General features: G+C 42.0%; 1 protein-coding gene across 1 annotated transcript in view; it reads left to right on the top strand.

Moving 5' to 3' along the window:
- Positions 1–1689: 1689 nt before the first annotated feature.
- The window catches only part of SLC17A8 (solute carrier family 17 member 8), a 36865-nt gene continuing 18786 nt past the window's right edge, over positions 1690–19768 (top strand). The window contains exons 1-3 of the mRNA XM_056341839.1: positions 1690–3895; positions 11086–11338; positions 15034–15152. Of these exons, the coding sequence (XP_056197814.1) occupies positions 3753–3895; positions 11086–11338; positions 15034–15152 (515 nt within the window). The 5' untranslated portion in view covers positions 1690–3752. The remainder of the gene's footprint in view (positions 3896–11085; positions 11339–15033; positions 15153–19768) is intronic.

Here is a 19768-nt window from a genome sequence, read left to right as displayed (position 1 = left end):
TATAGTTTTAATACAGCCTTACTAGGGCTCTTCAGGGATATAAGTCTGTAGTTTCAGCAGGAGCTACAAGTTGTATGGGCTAGGATTAGTTTTAATTTTGCAAAATATTTCTTTGCAAGTGCAGGCCTAAATCATGCTGTGTCTTGGGCTTAGATTCCAGTTTGCATGCAGCAGACTTACAACGATATGACATAATACAATGTGTTTTAAGGTCTGAAACATCAGAAGGAGAATCACAATGGGGCAATTTAATGTCTGCAAAAGAAAATTCAGGTGTAGGTTTAACACAGGAAAGAAAAAAAGTAGAAACAGTGACAGCTGTGTCCGTAAGAGCTATTGTGTTAGGTCTTGTCAATGAAAAGAGATTTCCTCAGCTGATGCTCCAAAATGTGTACCGGGATTAGTTGCATAGGGATTGCCATGGCCTCATCCAGCATATCCTTGCTGGGAATTGGGTGGTGCCCCTGTGGATGGTGCCCCAACAGGAGCAGGGCACTGCAAAGCTGCTGTGACACTCTGCAGCAGCATTTTTGGAGTCTGGGGTTTTTACTACTCTGTGAACCTGGGGAGAAGGAAGTGGAGAAGGAGTGCTGCTCCTGCCAAGCAGCCTCCTTGCAGGAAAGCAAGAGTAACACCCTTTCTTTACGTCTTAGGGAAAGGGTCATTGAATTTCAAAAGGGGCTACTGCTGCAGCACTGCGGTCAGTGGAAGGATTGCAAAGCGTAAAAAGGAGGGAGAGGTGAAACCTGCTGTGAGAAATGTACGGTTCTGCTAGTGGTGAGGTGGGCAATATTGCTAAGGAGAGCCCTTCCATCTGTGAGGGGGACAAACCGTGCCAGGTGACAGCCAGGATGTATCTGGGAGCTGCTTGAAGCATTCCCAAATGCACTGAGGACAGATCTAAGACTTCCGTGCTGAATGCAGTTAGAGAACGTGTTGATAAGTGAACAAAGCACTGAATTTTGAGCATAAGCTCCTTTTTTACGTCTCCTCTGTGCCCTAACTGAAGTAGGACCAGAAGTCCAGAAAGAAAGGCAGAATAAACCCCTCTGTTCCACAGCTGCTGAGAGATACAGGCTTTGAGCACCGCTTTCCAACCTGAGCCTCAGTCTTCCAAGGTGAAATCTGTGCACTGGAATTTGCACCATTTCCAGTTTGGAGCTGGGCTATTACATGGTTTCAGGTGTTCAGCTACCTGAAGAGCATTCAGGAAACTATACCAAATACTAGCAAATACATGTTTGTTTAAATGGAAGACAATTTAATTACATATTTCTACATGTATATACCCCTAAAAAAATTTCATACCTCTGATGCCTGGCAGTTAGCCTGCTAGGGTTCATTTTTTGTGTGCACTCTGATAACTGGAGACCCTGTTTTAATGCATGTGGTTGCATGGGTCTGTGCTCCTCTCCATAGTGGTGACTTTGCTGCCTGAGCTGCTGGCATGCCCGGTGGGCCAGGGTGCGCCGGGGCCAGGGGTATGGAGGGAGAAATCAGGAGGAATTTCTTCCTCTTGCTCAGCTGTGGAGGTGGACAGATTCAAGCCTGAGCAGTGTGAGGACGATGAGGTGCAGCTGCTCCCAGGGCAGCAAGACATGCTGCAGGGCGGGTGTAGAAGGCACTCCTTGAGCTGGCGGTGAGAGCGGTTGCTGTTCAACCCAGCCAGCCAGAAATAGGCCCAGAGAAGCCCTGCTACAGGCACGTGGGCGGGTAGTGCTGGGAGCTGGCCAGCCCCACCACCTCGGTTGCACTCAGGGCTTGCTATGAGGGGACTGTCTGCTAGGATAAAGGTGCCAGGTAGCTGCGCTGAGTCTGGACATTTCCAACGCAGTCCTGCCGCACATGAATTATTCAGAGTGAAAGAAACTGGAACAACAGAGGCTCCAGCCAAGCAAAACTTGCTCAGCTCCAAAGTACTGCTTTTTCTCTTCTCCCCCTGCTCTCTCTTTGTGTTTATACTAGGAATGAAGGATTTCAATGCAGGCTGCTTGTCTGCCTCACCTAACTGTGAGGAGGTGTTTTTTTCCAGTATTCCCTTCTTCATAGTGGAGCTGGGACAATCCAGACATTTGGTATGTGTATTATGGAGGCATCTAAAACCCAGAGACTGGTGGCCCATGCAAGAAGCCAGGGGAGGAATGGAAGGGCAGGTAGTCCTTGCCCTGCTTCGGCCCAGATTTACATCCCACTCCACCCTACTCACTTGGTTCAAACACCCAAATGAGGAGTCTGCAAGTAGAAACAACTCAGATGGGTAGTTTCTCTGGACAAATCACTTTCTTTCTTTTTCCTTTTCTCTCTCTGTAGAGCCTGGGTAGACCAAGCCCTGAACAGAAGTTAGGGGGAAAAGCATGGCCGCTATGTATCCTTATCGGAAGGATAACGACAGGTATAGGGCAGGAGGGAGGGAGCAGAGCTGCAGCAGCTTGCTCGGGGGCACCAGGCGGCTGGTGGCAGGGTGGGAGCCAGGGTTCCTGGGGGGCAGCTGCCTGTCCACCTGCCTTTCACATGGCGATTTTCAGCCAGGGGCTTCCAGGGGAAACCAGTTCTTTTGCTGGTGGCTTGATGGCACTGACAGGCTCTTAATTTAACTTTCTTTGGGAGAGCAAGGGGAATGTGGCAAATGCAAAGCTCTCCATTTTTCTAACAACCTGGAAAGTCTCTATGTTCCCTTCCACCCAGGGAACAGCTGACAGGAGCCCAAAATCAATATTAAATGGGGCATCTTTTTCTTTTCCTTGTCATCCATAGCCCAAATCCAGTAACAGAGTCCTTGCCAAAAGCAGAATTTCTTCATCTGACTCCAGCCAATGTGCAGGCGTGACGAGTCTACTGTTGGGCTCTGTTTCCACAAGTGTTTTTATTAAGTGCTTTCTGCCATGCTGGGAAAAGTGTAATGTCATCATGAAGTCTCATAGAGTTGGACTTGTTCACCTCTTTCAGCTACTTTGTAGTTCAAAAATGCAATGCATTTAATTTATAGCTGGTCTTTCTTTGCTTATTCAAACAGCATTGCACCAACGCACCTCTGCCTCTGTCTGCCCAAGGGCCCAGGAACATCAATAATAAATGACCATGCTGGGGAAGGTGGCTTTGGGTTCAAACCAGCAGGTGCATTGGGGTAGGGGTGCTCGTCTCGGCGAGGGGTACACAGTGTACGTGAAATGTAGCTTGCACCAATTCCCTCCCTGCAGAAAGTATTCATAAATGTTTAATAAACTTCTCGCCCTTGCTATAGATGAGGTCCTATTAGTGAACTGGAGTGGCTTGAGGGACAGGTATTGTGTCCGTTACTATAGCACCACCTTGCACAGGATCTCGGTGTGAAAGAGGCAGGGGAGGGAGGGAGGCAGGCAGGCGGGCACTGAGGATGAGCCCCAGCGAGGCAGCCTGAGGTCTGCCTGTGGAGCAGGCAGCCGCATCCTGCCCAGGGACACCGGCCCCCGGCAGCACCTCCGGGCTGCCAGCTGCAGCATCCCGACTAGCTGCCCCGGCTGGTACCCAAGCCTGCACAGATGCACGGCAGAGCTGCTGCAAGTGCACCGCCGAGTCCCTGAGAGCTTCGGAGGGGGTTTTGCTCCAGAGTTCTTCCCGACTGACTTTCTGGCTTTGGAAGATCTGTTTTGATTTTTATTTTTTTTTCTCTTCCACGCTTCTTTCTTGAGCAACTGGTTGTTATTGTGGAGGTCACCGAAGGGACTGGCAGAGGCTTCTGAGTCTGGCGTCGGGAAATATGACAGCAGAAGCAAATGCTTGTTAACATAAGGGATTTACTGAAGAAGAAAGACAAAATGCCTTTCAAAGGGTTCAGTTCACTGAAGGAAAGATTTTTTTACCCAGGAAAGGAAGAGGTGAAGAACACCGTTAGTGACTCACTGGGGAATCTGAGAAGGTAAAATTCAACAGAACATTCCCAGACAGGTCCATTCATTCAATTTATTAAAGAGAAATGAAATATAGAAAAATGTATAAACATAAAACAGAATAGAGAGTTGCAAAATTGCTGAGTTCAGATAGTAAGAGCTATCTTGCTGCAAGACAGAAGATGTAAAAGGAGCACTGTTACAACAGCATGTGACTATAGATGATAGAATATTTATATTAAACAAAAAACCAAACATGAAAATGAGTTATAAAATAGCATTCTAATATTACAAAGAGCATGAAAAAGTGTTTTAATTAAAAAACTTCTAAATAATTAAATGGAAATAATTTTGTGGTTTAGCTTGCATGAGAAAAACTGATGATTTAATGGGAATTAACACTCCCAAAATGATGCCTCTTGAAATTAGACTTAACAACCCTAAATTACAGGGGCTTTTTTGAAAAACTTGTTCCAAATCAGTAGAAGAAAATGTATTAAGTAGGGATGCGTATGCGTGTGTTTACTGAGACTAACAAATTAGAAAGAGAAAAAGGAGAAGCAGCTGTTTGCTATAAAAAAGGAAAAAAGAATTAAAGATTTTTATCTTAACCAACGGTTTATGAAACAAAACATTGAAATATTTTTACTATTTTATAAATGAAAATATAATGTAACAAATCACCAGTTTCATAAAGGGAAAGAGATTTCTCATTTAAATGGAAGGTTATTTCTATTCGTAGTGGCCACTGACAAAATGTATTTGTGCAATCAATAGATGTGAGCCAGAGGATTCAGTGGCATTTCTTGTGTGCTTGATGTTAAGTGTGTTAAATCTTTGTATGGATCAGGCCAGCGTTTTAACTGAATGTATTTTTAGCAACAGAATTGTATTTGCTTTTATACCCATACCTTTACCTTCTTTTGGGAATGCTATTTTGAGTTAAGATCCAGCTCTTGGAACATCTAAACATGCATTTGATCACAAGAAAATGTATGATAATTTACATGTACTATGCTACAGCATGTATATGCAAGAAAATAAGCACATACATGTACTATGCTACAGCATGTATATGCAAGAAAATAAGCACATACACTTTTAAAGAAGTTACTAATATGCACTGATAGATTGTCAGTCACACTGTTTCTGTACCATGTGAACAGATTATTTGTTTTCCACACAATTTCAAGTTAACCTTTCATGATTTACAGTGTTATAGATGAAGTTTGACATTTTGCTTTTTTTTTTACTTTAAAGATACTCTACAGTAATTCCAAGGATTCAATTTTAATTTTAAAACATCAAGTTAAATCATTTTTTCAGTCATAAATTCTCTTTGCTGTTGGCTCTGCTGGCCAATTTGACCAAACACTTGTAGAGTTTGTATTCAGTGAGTTTCTGATGCGGCAGTACACTGGGTTTGCTATGTCAAAATGGTATGCAAGCTTTAAATTATCCAGATTACTCTCCTCTTGTAGTCATGTGTCAAGGGTGTCAGGCTCCTTTGTACACAGTTGATAGTACTGGCATCCAACTTCAGCAACATTGCTACTGAATCAAAGGAAACCAAATCTGAGTTGAGATACAAGAAAGTTTGCTGGACTTAATTATTTTCTGTTTTAAACATATGTATACCAGTGTACTAGCCAGTGGAGGAAATAATCCAAACAACAAAGTGTTTTTACTATCCTTGCAGTCAGATCTAAGTAAGAATTGCTGCAAGTTGAGCAGACTCTTAGAAAATATGTAGTCATATTTGAAGGTTTCTGTAAGGAATGGAATGTGCGTGTTTTTTACTTGAAGTTCATTCTCTACAGCTTAGCCTACAAAGGAGAGCATATGCTTCTGTTTTTACATGATGGTACATACGTGTACATGCCAGCTGCAACCTTGAGTTTGCTCTTCATTCAAGAACCCATTTGGTTTTAATGTGGTGTAAATCAGCAAAGAATTTGGTTTATTTTCTCATGTTCAACAGATGATTAATTATATTAATATGCATTCTTGATTAGGTCTCCATCTGTGATTTCACTGACTGCCATGTGTTGATGTGGGATTAAAACTAGCAAAGTGGGTAGAAAAATACTTTTTAGCTTTGGTATATATGATGAGTCTATGCCTTCCTACACATTTCCTCTCTCTTGCAAACAATAGAGCAGATCCAGAAGCCAGTGTCTGGCAAGACCAACTGTCAGATACCAGCGGCTCCATAGCGCTTGTCCACAGACAAGTTCAAACTTGTTTATGCTAAAGCACCATAAAACAACTTACTGCCGCCTCACAGATGTGTAGCAACCTCAGATTATTTTGTGAGTGCTGCAAAGCAAGGCTCTGCCCACAGGAGGTTACTTTAGAATGGCTGGATCCTGGAAGGGAGGCAAGGGGGGCTGAACTGGCGAGACCCCAGAGGTGTCCTTTCTTTAGGCTGTTGCCAGCTGTTTCATTTGTGAGATATTAGAATATGTTTTAGATGTTTTGTACAAAATAGTTTTTGATGCAAAATTGGGTTTGTTCTTGATTAATGCAGTGGGGCAACAACAACAACAACAACAGCAAATTTAGAAGCTTCAAGGCTTGGGTGAATGGGTGTCAGAGCTGGGGCTCTGCAAGCCTTATGCTTCTCAGAAAAGAAAGTTTTCCTGCAGAGCTTTTTGGCAGGCACACTTTTACTATTTAGTGTAAGAAAAATTCATGAACTTTGTGAATACATGAATTAATGAGATTCAAGTAAAATCTCAGGCTCTGTCTACTCTCAGGATTTCAGCGGTTGCTGTTAGCTGGTCCAAGACGCCTATCTTACTGATGAAGTCGGAAGTGACTAAGTGGGTTCACAACTCCGTAATATCACAACGTGAAAAGTCGTACGGGCTATGTCACACAGCTGCTGTATGTAGTCTGGGCTCTGGTAGGTGTAGCTCTGGCTGCTGCAGATGTCCCTTGATGAATTAGACAGTCTAAATTGTTTAACAAACTTGGACCTTGAAGCTGAGTGATATACCCTTGCATTGGACAGGGCTCCTCTGCCTGTACTGGATTGTAGACTTAGCCCTCTCAGATTTTTCCTTTGTGCACAAGCACAGAGAGTTTAGTGCACCACAGACCATGCAGCACTGCGAACACGTGTCCAGACTCAGCTGGTTTGAGAGCTGTGTGAGGCCCCCAGTGCAAGGGCACAGTGCACATGTGCAGTGCTGTGCTGCGGCACCCAAGGGGCATCCCTCCAGCGTATTGAGGCTGAGGAGAAACTGCGAGGCCGCCCTGCAAAAATTTGCAGTCCCACGGTGTGTATTTTTGAGACACGATGTGAGTTTCAGGCAAATACCATGCAGAAACCAGCCAGAGAGATCCCATGCATTGAGTGACTTACGAATCCCTATGTATACTGGGGTTTTGTACCAAAGCATCGATTGCAGGATTTGGTATGGAAAATTGTCACTTGGGCAAATGCCTAGAGAGTTAACTAGATCTCAGAAGATTGTATCCACCTTCAGATAAATGATACTTTTCAAAAGTCAGTGTGTAGGTTTCTGAAGTTATGCCAGGATCATCAGTAATCTGTTGTATGTGATGACTGATGCTGGATTTGTAGGTGTGAGATTTGAAAATTGTGTATGATTGTGCTGCAGCCACCTGTGAAAGACTGTAATATCTGGTAAAAGTCATCCTAGAATGTGTTTTAACACATCAAATATTTACATTTGCCTGTTACTGTAGTATCTATGTGTTTTTAATCAAATTAAATGACATGCTATTATTCTAGTCCACCTACATTATGCTTTGAAGAAATAACTAATTCCTGTGCTAAAATCCCATAAATATAGATTGATGATTTATATGTGTTCTAGGGTTTTTACTAATAGGAATTTTTAAAATTTATTTCATTCTTCCAAAATTCTGTATATGACACAGTAGTCATTCAATAAAGAAGAGAAATTTTTTATACTGTTATTATGACATTTGGGCACAGAACATGGATATAGATATCTTCAAATAGCTTAGCTCTTCTTACTTGCCAAGGGTTGTATGTTTGCTGAAAAAAGCAAACAGATTGATGTAAGGACTAAACATTTATCAGGCAGCAAAATGCTCTCCTCCATGAATTAGATAATTAGAGCGCACTGGCTCTGAAGCAGTTTTCTTCTAAATCATTGGTGTACAAGTGGAAATTTTCAGTAGCACTACCAGAATATATTGATCAATTGGAAGATGTATTTCTCATCTTTTCATGGAGTTGCCATACCTTCATTATATACCTGTTCAATAAAATAAAGCCAAAAGACTTGGTCAGACACTGTCCGTGTTAATATCTGCTCTGCTAGTGCTTCATCCTGGCTCCACTTTTGGACTGCTGTTGCAAAATAGATTTCTTAAAGAGAAATCTTCTACAGAGGGGTTAGCATTAATCTCTGGGGGCATGAAATACACTTGTGGGGATTTGGGGTCATGGATCAGTCGTCAACATTCTTCCGTTAATGACTAGTTGAATATAATAGCAAAACAATTAATTTCTTTGCAGAGGCACCGCTGGCCCATAGTGCTAGTCCTCGCTCACTGCTTTTTACAGTGAGTATGGAGCAGAAGGATATTTCCATGACTATATGAATTGACAGCCCGCTAAAAATTTCCAGATCACAACAGTTGTTTTGGCTTTGCATGATGTGTCTAATCTTGGCCAGCTGCCATAATAATGTACCAATTACAGTCTAATGTCTCTCTTATAAATAGAGAGCCTGGTAAAAGTACAAAAATTTGACAAATTGTGCTTTGATTTAATTCAATCAATATCTTAGATTATGTTAGAGGAAGACAATTAAATTACTTCTTTTGGTTTGTTAATAACTCTTTTGAGAAGACAGCGGTTCTAAAAAACAATTATTCCATTGTCTTTTCACTTCCTGAGGCTTTTATTTTTGATATTTTATTCAGTTTTACACCTACCCACATTAGCCCACAGAGCACGGAATATATGGTGTCTCCTTTTTAAAGTGCTTGACTGCATTACTCTTGGTGCTTTCATTTCACTAACAAACGCTGTTTCCCTGCCAGGGAATCGAAAGACCTCAGTCACCTTCAATAACACCACAGCAATACCCCATGTCCTGCGTTACCCAGTTTGATGCAAAGTCTTCCCTCCAGCCTGACAGTGAGCTAATGATCTAACCTTGCAGTTAGCACTGCTTTGAGCAGGGGATTAAGTCAAATAATCCGAGGAGTTCCCTTCTGGCACAAAACACTCTGATTCTAGTGTTTCTTGGAAATGTCAGATGATAGACTGTAGCATGCTTTTTCTCTTTTTGCTAAGACTAAGGCTGAAGTAATCATTTTATGATATTATGTAAACAGGAATAATACAGTAAATGATGCACCGGTTGACCTATAGCCCTAAAGCCTAGACATGCTGAGATTTTAAAGCAAAACTTCATATTGGAAAGATAAATTTAAGTCCACAGGAAGCACCCCAGGAAGCCATACTTACCACTTACGTTTGCAAGAGCTTTAGTATAGAGTACTATGTATTAGACTATGGGTAGTATATTAGACTTACAGCAACTGGAGAAAGCTGTGATTAAACCAGTACTACGCTCCCCAAAGAGCCAACCAGCTACTGTGTAGATCGCCCAGGTGTAGTTCATCCATGTATGCTCTGACAATGTTTCTTTATAGCTGATTTGTATATGGAAACCAAAGTGCATTAGATTTCAAATACACTCAGCCAGGTGTGGAAGAAGGAAATAAGTTACTCCTTATCAGAAAAGAGTGAATGAAATAATTTCATCATTTTATGTGGCAAGCTGGGCTTCCTTTAGATTAAGTAACTGTTAACATTTTCACAGTACTGAGAGTAACTCCTTGGCAGACACAAAAGGAGCTGGATCCTGAGTTTACTGATTCAGAGCAATGCCAAAACTGAAAGGCTTCGTAATGTAGCTGCTGGTCGAGGCCCCCCCTTAGTAAACTCTTTACCTTAAGCTCGTGGATTCAGTGGGCTAGTTGTGTATTCACAGCTAAGCATTTCAGCATGTCAGAAAACCCATATTCAGCATTTAAAACAAATGCATGGGAAGTTAATGTTAGGAAAGGGAGCATTAACTGCAGTCCAGGGATGTGTATTCAGCTCTTTCTCACCTCACCTTTTCTACCAGAGACATTCCCTGGTCCTGCACCATGGTATATTAGTAGTAACAATCACACTGGGAGACCATATTCATTTTTAATTGCACTATCATGCAATTCCAAATTACATGGGAGTGTAATTTTTTTTATTATGAATCTTTGAGCTGGCGTGCTTGTAGGAAAAAGAAAGGCTGGATACACAAAGCCAGAGGAGCTGCACTCCTCTGTTAGTTGGGCAACCTCTTGCAGGCTAAAACAGCTGGGCAGCATTTGCTCCTACCCCGAGTAAATGGGAGAGCCCACATCTCTGACGCCTCTATCGGTTCCTCCCAGCTGCACTGCAGTGCCACACCCAATTTGATCCCAGCCTTTACTGCTGAGGAGGGGTGAATCGGCAGCCCAGAAAGTCGCTGTCTTCCTTCAGTTCTCATTGGCAATGCATTCAACAATAGGAGTTGCAGGGGTTCACTTTGCAATGACCTTGTGGTGAGAGGATGTTTCAGAGAAGAGGGGACATGTGGCCTCAAATCCCTTCAGGCAGAGAAGGTCTGGCCCTGGACCTTTTACATCTTAAATAGGGACTCTGATGCCGGAGCCTTTTCTTCTCTTCAGTATAGCCCTGATTTTTGTCTCACAGGTGAAAACAAATTCATAGGGAGTTTTGGGCTGAGCAAAACCATGTTTTGTGCTGTATTTACCCTTTTCTTGAAACCTCCATCAGCTCTGCTTAGTGGATCTAATTAGAAGTTATGCTTAATTCCTTTATATATATTTTTTCCTAACAACCAGCAGAATTTATCACAACAGAGCTCAATTTACCTCTCACAGTTATGCTTGTGAATAGCCTGTGAACATTTTTCCAGCTAGCTGTCCAGCTAGGTGGCTCAGATTTATAAATTCCAGAGGTCATTCATGAAAACGTGTAGTCTATGCCAACCTTTCAAAGCCTGCCCAGCATTAACTCATCGTATCAGAAAGAGACAAATGCCTTGCACGGAGATGATTTAGCAGCTGATTGGAGCATGTAACTGGCCATCTACATTGCAGAAAATTTTACTGAGGCAATAAGGCATTTTCATTTTCTCTTTCTTCATCCATTTAGGAAAATTGACGGCACCAACATAGAGGAAGATCACATTGAGCTAACGGAAGAGGGGCGGCCTGTGCAGGCAAGCACCCACAAGCCAGCACCGTGTGACTGCTACTGCTGTGGGCTGCCCAAACGCTACATCATTGCCATAATGAGTGGTCTGGGCTTTTGCATCTCCTTTGGAATTAGGTGCAACCTGGGCGTTGCCATTGTGGAAATGGTGAACAATAACACTATTTATATTAATGGAAAACCAGAGCTGCAGGTAAGAAAACATCTTCCTTTCACTTTTCTGAGCAGACCCCATTGCAAAATCATCAAAGTGTGACATATCAAAGTACTGAGTATACATATATATACATAGATCAAAAACTGAGGGAGAGAGACACGTGAGTCTCTATCCACATAGATGTGTAGGTGCTTAATTCCTAATTAGGTGTCAAAGTCACATTAAATATATGTAAGAACTGAGGATTTGCAATGTTGTAAAGGTTGTAAGCAGCAGAAATGAGAACTGAATTGGCTTGTGTATCTATCAGGTCCCTGACATTTCAGTTGCAGACGGATTTTTTTTCTGTGGCAGAAGCTTTTACTATTTACTCTCTCTCAGGGAAGTGCGCTCTGATGCTGCTGCAGAAGGAATTACTAATTGCTGTATGTAGTGCTGCATGCACTCTATTCAGGTCAGTAGATGACTTTCAAGAACTTAGAGCAGTCACTGGCAATAAGGCAACAGGTTTTTACAGTTTATTGGCAATGCGGACTGCTGTCTAGAGGTACTCAGCGAGGTACCAAGCTATTTTCCAGTTTGCGGTAGATAGCATGTGGTTCACAGCTGTTGCCTACAAACCTTTAACAATGCACCCAAGGAACTGCAGGTTCAATGCGTACTTAGTTTCCCCAGTCCTGCCTTGGTACATGGCTCTGCTATCATTAGGCCTTTTATGGATTATATGAACTTGAAGCTTTACATTTCCTCTACTTGTTGACTTATTTTTGGATGTTTTTGTCCTAATAAATTATTCACATGAATATTGACTCTTACCTGATGACTCCCCATGTGCTGAGGTCTAGGAGAAAAGCCATTACAGAAGGACAAAGTATCATCAGATCCTCCCAGGGAATGGAGTCTTCCCCCAGCCTATGGGTACCCTTGGTTTGTCAACACATTACCTAAAACAAAACACATCTCCCAAAGAGGCAGATACTTCTGTCATCTGTCATGTTTCTAGAGATGAATGAAAAGCAGTGCAATTATTTGTCAGCTTTTCTCCCAGATATTTTAACTTTTAGTACAAAGAAGTGCAGAAAGTGTCTATAGCAAATTTCCAAAGCTAAAAGTATGCCTGCCTGCATGACTCATGGTCATAGGAGCTATTGATCTGCAAAGACCAGAGGCGAGGCTTATGATTCTAGGCCTGGGGATTAAATAAATCTTCCTTCCCTTTCTACATTATGTCATGGCCAGTCCTTCAGTGTTTTTCTCTTGCCTTCCTAGCTATCAAGCAGAGTGTTTCTAATCAGACTCAATAAACTCCAGAAAGATTTACCAAAGTGAATGAAGAGTTTCCTAGTGGGGAGCAGATCTGTGAAAAGGGACCTGGGGGTCCTGGTGGACAACAATGAGTGATCAGTTTGCTGCTGTGGTAAAGCTAACAGCATGCTGGGTTGCATCATCATCATCAGAGATAGTCAGCATGCCGCTCCACTCAGTGCTTGTCAGGCCACACCTGAACACTGTGTTCAGTTTTGGTCCCTGCTGTACAAAAATGATGTGGACAGGCTGGAGAGGGTCCAGAGAAGGGGCACAAAGGTGATCAAAGGATAGGAAGTCTGCCATATGAGGAAAGGCTAAGACAACTGGGTTTGTTCAGCCTTGAGAAAAGAAGGCTTAGGGGAGACCTTATCACCATGTTCCAGTATTTAAAGGGTGGCTACAAAGAAGATGGAGAGTCCCCTTTTACAAGTAGTCACATGGAAAAGACAAGGGGTAATGGGTATGAGTTAATCCTGAGGAGATTCTGGTTGGACACGAGGAAAATTTTTCACAATGAGAACAACCAACCATTGGAATAATCTCCCGAGGGAGCAATGGATTCCCCAACATTGGACACTTAAGATTCAGCTGGAAAGGGTGCTGGGCCATCTTGTTTAGACCATGCTTTTGCCAGAAAGTTTGGACCACATGATCCTTGAAGGTCCCTTCCAACCTGGTGTTCTACGATTCTATGATTCTAGTTGTTCTTCACCTGCAGTCTCCTCTGACCAGCTCCTGCTGCTTAGACTTGCTGCTGAATCTGTATTTATTTAGTCTAATTCCTGCTCCCTGTGGTCCTGCTTGGACTTCCTGGTTCTATACTTCCCCCTGGAGCAAGAGAAAGGATGTGCCTGCATAGGCTGGGAAGCTCAGAAGAGGTAGTTTGAGAAAATTTGAACAAATTCCTCTCATGAATCGTAAATTATTCTGTTAGGGCATGAGCACCTGCTGATACAGGAACTTTTTCCATGTCTCATGATGTTTCTGCCTTCAGACATTAACAGTACCTAGAAACTAAGCTGGAAATCACTAGTAGAATATTAAGTATTTAAAACAGCAATGTAACTCAGCACAGGTAAGTGGCTCTCTTGTCAGAATGTATATTGATGTAAATGTCTGGCTAATTAACGCCATCTTTCTCCCTGCAGGTCAAATGATGAGCTGTTTTTTAGTTTGCTTGTTTGGGAGGGGGGTGGGGGGTGGGAACCTCATGGGGAAAACTGGTTCACAGAAAGTAATACAGAAAAGAGAGATGTTAAGGTTTATCATTCTAGTTTTCATTTTTCTGTAGTGTATTAGTGATAGTTTTAATTCAGAATCTAAAAGATATCTGTGCTGCTTCCTCACATGATGCTTAGCCACCTTTCCCTGCTGTGTGATTGCATAAAAATCATAATGAGGCAAAATATCGTGTTTTCTCTTTGCTCCAAAGCAGTTCTTCTAAACTGAGGGTTCAAGGAGAATAAGTTGACACTGACCTTACAATAGCGGTTTATACCGAGTCAAGTTCTGTCTGACCTCCCAGAATGGAGGGCAGGAGGGGCACCTGGGATCCACCTTTCTTTTCTTCACTTCCTCTGTGTTTTGCCCTGGGCTTTGGCTATCCTTCTGAACAAGGTATGTCAAACAGGGTCATTGGGGAACAGAAATTGTTCAGGACAAGCCTTGAGAAGATTGAAACTGCTTGGTATGCAAGGATGAGGTATATGGTGAAAGCATTTCTCTTGGCTGCAGAGTTTTTGGGTAGGAATTACCTATGACCAGCCTGTGGCTGGCCTTCTGTATCAAAATCCAGCGCTACAACTGGCACCACTTTTAATAAAAGATAAACTAGTCAGCTAGCTAGTGTTACCCAGTTTTATTTCTTGATTGCTTTGTCTTCAGCTGTTAGCCCTCCTCGACACTTCCATGCCCCCCCTTTTCTGCTCCCGTGCCACTTAATGCAGATGGTGGATGGTCAGTGTTTGGCCCTGTCAAGAACTATGGATAAGCCTGACCAGGAAGCTGGTGAACCCAAAGGACCTTGATAATCTTAGGGAAATGGATATGTCCATTGAAAAGCATCAGGTCACTGTTATAACAACGAGCAAGCTTGGAAACAAAGGTTTCGGGACTAAGCAGCCCATGGGGAAGCAGTGACAAACCGGCAAAGTTGAAGGTCCAGCATTAGCTGCCTTCTGGCTGAAACCTTTCCCCCTCCTATCCATCCAACAGAGAGCTAAGAGCAAAGGCAATAATTTCACATGAGAATCTGACATCCTTTTGTCTTAACTGGGGGATTTCAAGCTCAGGAACACCTACCAGCCAACATGAAGAGGCTGCCTTGATTTGGAGGATGGGATGACTTCTGTGTGACTTTCAAACAGTGGTTGTCTTACAATGAGTGCTTCATCTTCCAGTATTTTTTTCTGTCTCCTTTACAGAAAGCCCAATTCAACTGGGATCCAGAGACGGTGGGACTCATTCATGGCTCTTTTTTCTGGGGTTACATTGTGACACAAATTCCAGGAGGGTTCATCTCAAACAAATTGGCTGCTAACAGGTAAGAAAACAGTAATCAAAAGAATTAAGCTTTACAGCCTGATGACTGTTTTACATTGTTTAAATGATTACCAAAATAGTGAATTAATGTGTTTCAGGAATACACATCTGTAACTCAATGTGCTGTATTTACGTCTGTAACCAACAATGGGACTAGATTTTTGTTATGGGTCTATTGCTGATTCTTGAAATTTAGCTTGTTCATCTCAAATATCTCCACATTTCTTCTCTAAACAATAATGCTTTCTGGAGAGTGTTAGGAAACCATGCCTAATTCTTTAGAAAAGGATTGTAGCATTTGCATTTCAGAAGTTCCCTTAGTGCTTTTTAGCTCAATACCAAGCAATAATTTTACAACAGAATTTGACCTTTCTCCTTTAAAAATTCCCTGTAGACTGAAGCTGGGCATGTGGTAATTACAGAACTATTTGTGTTCTGAAGACACAAATCCATCCTCATGCACACAGATATCCTTGCCAAGGCTGAATACAGTATTGACTGTAATTCAGATTGCCCAGAACTTCTAATAGAGCTTCATGATCTCTGTTTGGTGAACTCTGAGCATTTATACAGATTCTCCTATGCTCATTGTGTTTGTGGACTGATTTTTTTAAATTCAACTGCTTTTGAAAGCAAGAATAAGAAAAGCAGCTAATTTTGCCAAAAGGTAACTTTGGTGTTAGGCTTTACTTCAGAAAGTCTTCAAAACTTGGAACATGACCATAAGAGAGAGGGAGTTTGTCTTGAAGAGAGCTGGTTGTGAATGAGCTCATGAGGCATCCATGTTAAGGGCTTTTGGGATCTTCAGATAAAAAAGATTGTTGGTACTCATTTCATTCTCTGCAAACAAGGCGTGACTTACCTAGAAACACTTTCAGAATTGGAAAAGGTCTTTAAGACCAGTTATATATTTTTTTGCCCCACATCAATGTACTTCGCTCTCTGCATTCTACAAAAAGCTATAGGGGTTACAAGACTGCCTGGGTGTTCTTCCCACCTATATGCCCTTCTGGAAATTACTCCAGGACAGATTCATCCCATAGAATTGCCCAGAAGCTTAGTCCAAACTCCCCTCTGTCTGTAACCGAAAGTTACTCGTTCAGTTTGCCCTGCTTATTCCACACTACTAGCATCCTCAATTATTAATTTCTGTATCTCACAAAAATGCCTAAGCAGAGTATTTTTCCATCTGCCAAGTAAACTAAACAAATTAGCTAAGCTTAATCATTTCCCCAGCCTTTCTAGTCTTGCCACCAGCTTTTGCAGCAGAAGGACCTCAAAAGGCAGATGTGCACACTGTTGGCTGAATGATTCAGCATATTATTAGTTTGGCTTTTGTTTCCTTAATTTCTTGCAAACAGTAAAATCAACCACGTTTACACTGTAACTCAATGTAATCTGTCAGCGGGGTACTTCCATAGGGACGTGTTGTGCATATGCACAGAAAGCTGCATTTCTGTCCCCATGAGAGTTTCAGGCTCAATCTAATGCTATACTACCATGTCACATTATGGATTTGACTATCAGAACTCAGTTCAGGAGTTGAATTTTCTTAGAAACAACAATATCCCAAAAGCTGAGCTCAAAAAGAATTTCTGTTTGCATTAATAGGATTCACAGGTCTGGCTAACTCCATCTATTCCCTTTTTTCCTTGTTTACCCAACCAATTTCAGCTTGGGAAGATTCACCAGTGGTGCCAAGTTCCCGTTTCAGAGGGGTTACTGGCTAAGACACAGGGCAAGAAACGAGCAAATCTGGGGCCAGTCTGTGAACCCACTACCCCTAAAAAGGCAAATGCTTTCTTTTCCCCCAGCTGCACTTTGGCAATGACATGTATTATTCTACCCTATTACTGACATTACAGATTTAGGTACAGACTCTTTTGTCATCCCTTTAAATCCTGCTCAGCACTGTGCAGCCTTGAACACACATGGACAGCTCCACTGCAGGCACTTCTCTAATGCAAAAAATTATCTGTAATAATGTGGGATTCGGAAAGATCTCAGAACAGCTGAAAATGTGAAGTCCTTTATGGTTTTGCACCAAAACCATTTAACACCGTGTGATTTACTTTATGCATTTGTCCAGTTTTGTGTAGGTCTGCATTCTACCAAGTCCACAAATCATTTAGTGACACTATCCCTTTAGCTTGCTGCTTATCCTCAAACATGCATCTAAATGTTATTTCATTATTGTTTGGTGGTGACAAGGACACATGAAACATAAGGCACCTCCTGATACCAGTTTTCAGTAACAGCACCCCACTCAGCAGAGAAATCTGTTGCTGAAGAAGTCTGTTTTGGTTCCAGAGTGACATCTGGTTGGGTATCATGGCAGTGAGGAGAGAAGAAAATGTGAGTGAATTGTAAAGAACTGGGATATTTTTAGTTATGGTAGAGACCAACTTCTTTGGGATAAATGGCAGTGAACTGCTGGAAGGATGGTGCCTCTTTGTGGAAACGCTACTCAACCTCTAAATAGTAGCAGAAGAGTGACACTGGTTCGAACTCAGTATAAATGATACATTTACAACCTAGGCATATTAAAAGTTGACACTAAATGAAGTAGCAGAGATTGGAAACACAGTCTTCAGAATTAGCTTTTGAATAATTAAACATTTTCTTTTTCTTATGGTTTATTCTTTCACGTGCTTATTAATTTATATAATTTACCGTAGTTCCCTGAGACTCAATAGCATCACGGTAACAAACCTGATATTCCTGTTAGGGGCCAAGGAAGCAAGGTGCAAAACCCTTTTCTTCACTGATCATAACGGAGAGCTAAGTAACACTTATTTCTCAGTTAAATGTTTACTTGGCTTTGAAAGCTGTCTCCTAAATGTCAAGATATGACCATAGGCTTTGTATTCTAGTTTGGAGTTTCGGACTGCTTTCTGTACAAATCCGTTTCTTTGTCACTTCTGCCTGTCAGTCAACCCAGCCTCTTTGCTTTTGAGTTCATCTGTTGAGTGCTTTCTTGTCATTCAGATTATGAGCTGTCTAGGCATCCACTGTTGTTTTTGTCAATAGGTGTAGAGAATTTAGATAAAATGGTGTTGACCTCTGACTGTAGATTCTTTGTGCTATAATACTACCATTAATCCTACTTTGAATAATAAGACCAGATTAAAAAAAATGAAGGGACATGTATTTCTTATGAATAAGTTTTCAAAGAGACTTAAATGTAAACAACTGAAACCTTTATTTAAGGAGAAAAAAAAAGAAGAAAAGAATGACAACAAAAGGTTTTAAAAGTTTCTAAATATTTTGAAGTGAAGCATGATAAACAGCTATGCATAATAACATCTGTGTATGGCTTTGGCAGAGAGAAATACTGCTGTTGTCCAAATCATATGATTTCTGTTCAAATATCTGTCTAATAATATTCAGATATGAGAATAAAGCTTAATGTATCCTTCTGAAATGCCACATGCACATCAAATCTTATTAAACATCACTGAATTTGAGTAGTTTGGAAAAGGAACATGAATTATAATCCACAAACAGCAGCATGCTGCTAGCTAACATCAGTGTAGCTAGGAGCTGAGGGCCTTGAACAAAACAGGGCACTTTATTCTCAGGGCATCACCTTGAGGGCAGCTTTGGGCTGACCTCCCATATCTTACCTGCTGTCGTCCCCAGGGCCACCAATTGCTGCAACTTTCTATCTGCAGAATGAAAGATCTCCCACACAAAGGCAGTCTGCAGGCAGCCAGATGTGGTTGCTTTGAATTGCAGACAAAAGAAGACAGTAGACTACTGAGGATAAGTAGTAATCCATTCAATTTAAATGGTGCTTGGCAGTTGTGGAGAACTCCTACTGCCAGTCCTGATACTTTCAGTGCTGTAACAGGATCTCAGACGGGATCCTCATGTATATCAGCTTCGGTAGAGGCTGGAGTAATGAACTCCTGATGTTCAGAGTGTGTGATGCAGCTATTGAGTCCCATTTGTTGCACAGAAAGGAAACCTAAGGCTTCAGTCAGCCAGATGTGAAGATAATGTGAAATCTACTCAATCAAGTACAGCTCGTGCCTATTAATGGCAGTAATTTCAGCGACTGGTGCAGCTGGTTGGTCCCAGTCTCTTTCTTGGTTTCCAGTGGTGTTTTTTATGGTGCAGCAGCCTCAGTTTTAAAAAGAGCTCCCCAGATGTCCTTTCAAGAGCTGGGCATCCAGGGACACTTTTCCTTTGTGCTACAGCATCAGTGCCTGGCAAAATAGCAGTGTGTGCCATACTGAAATGACTGCTCTGTCAATCCAGTTGTCTTTCAGGTCTAGCATCACTGTTGTTTCGTACTGATACAGGGTAGTAAGTGTGCACCACTTTTCAGTTAAACACAGGAAAGCTCATGTCTATGCTGGGAAAAGCTGCTGCAGACTGCAGTGAGTGAGGCAGACATGGCTTTGAGTGGTACCCCAGGGCCTCCGAGTGGCCTGGAATTTCAGGGATGCTGCTTGGATCCGTTACCACTACATAGAGGTTTCTGCTCCTGTTTCTCTAATGGGTGCTAACATTTGGGAGGCTGCATATGATTTTCCAAAGGCACTGAGCCCCAGGTACGTGTACAGCTGTGACTGACTTATGCCTGGCTGCAGCAAGCGCTCTTCCAAAGCA

This window comes from Falco biarmicus, chromosome 5 (assembly GCF_023638135.1).
Source record: "Falco biarmicus isolate bFalBia1 chromosome 5, bFalBia1.pri, whole genome shotgun sequence".
NCBI lineage: Eukaryota > Metazoa > Chordata > Aves > Falconiformes > Falconidae > Falco > Falco biarmicus.
The sequence above is the reverse complement of the archived record's forward strand: the minus strand, read 5'-3'. Positions and strand labels throughout refer to the sequence as shown.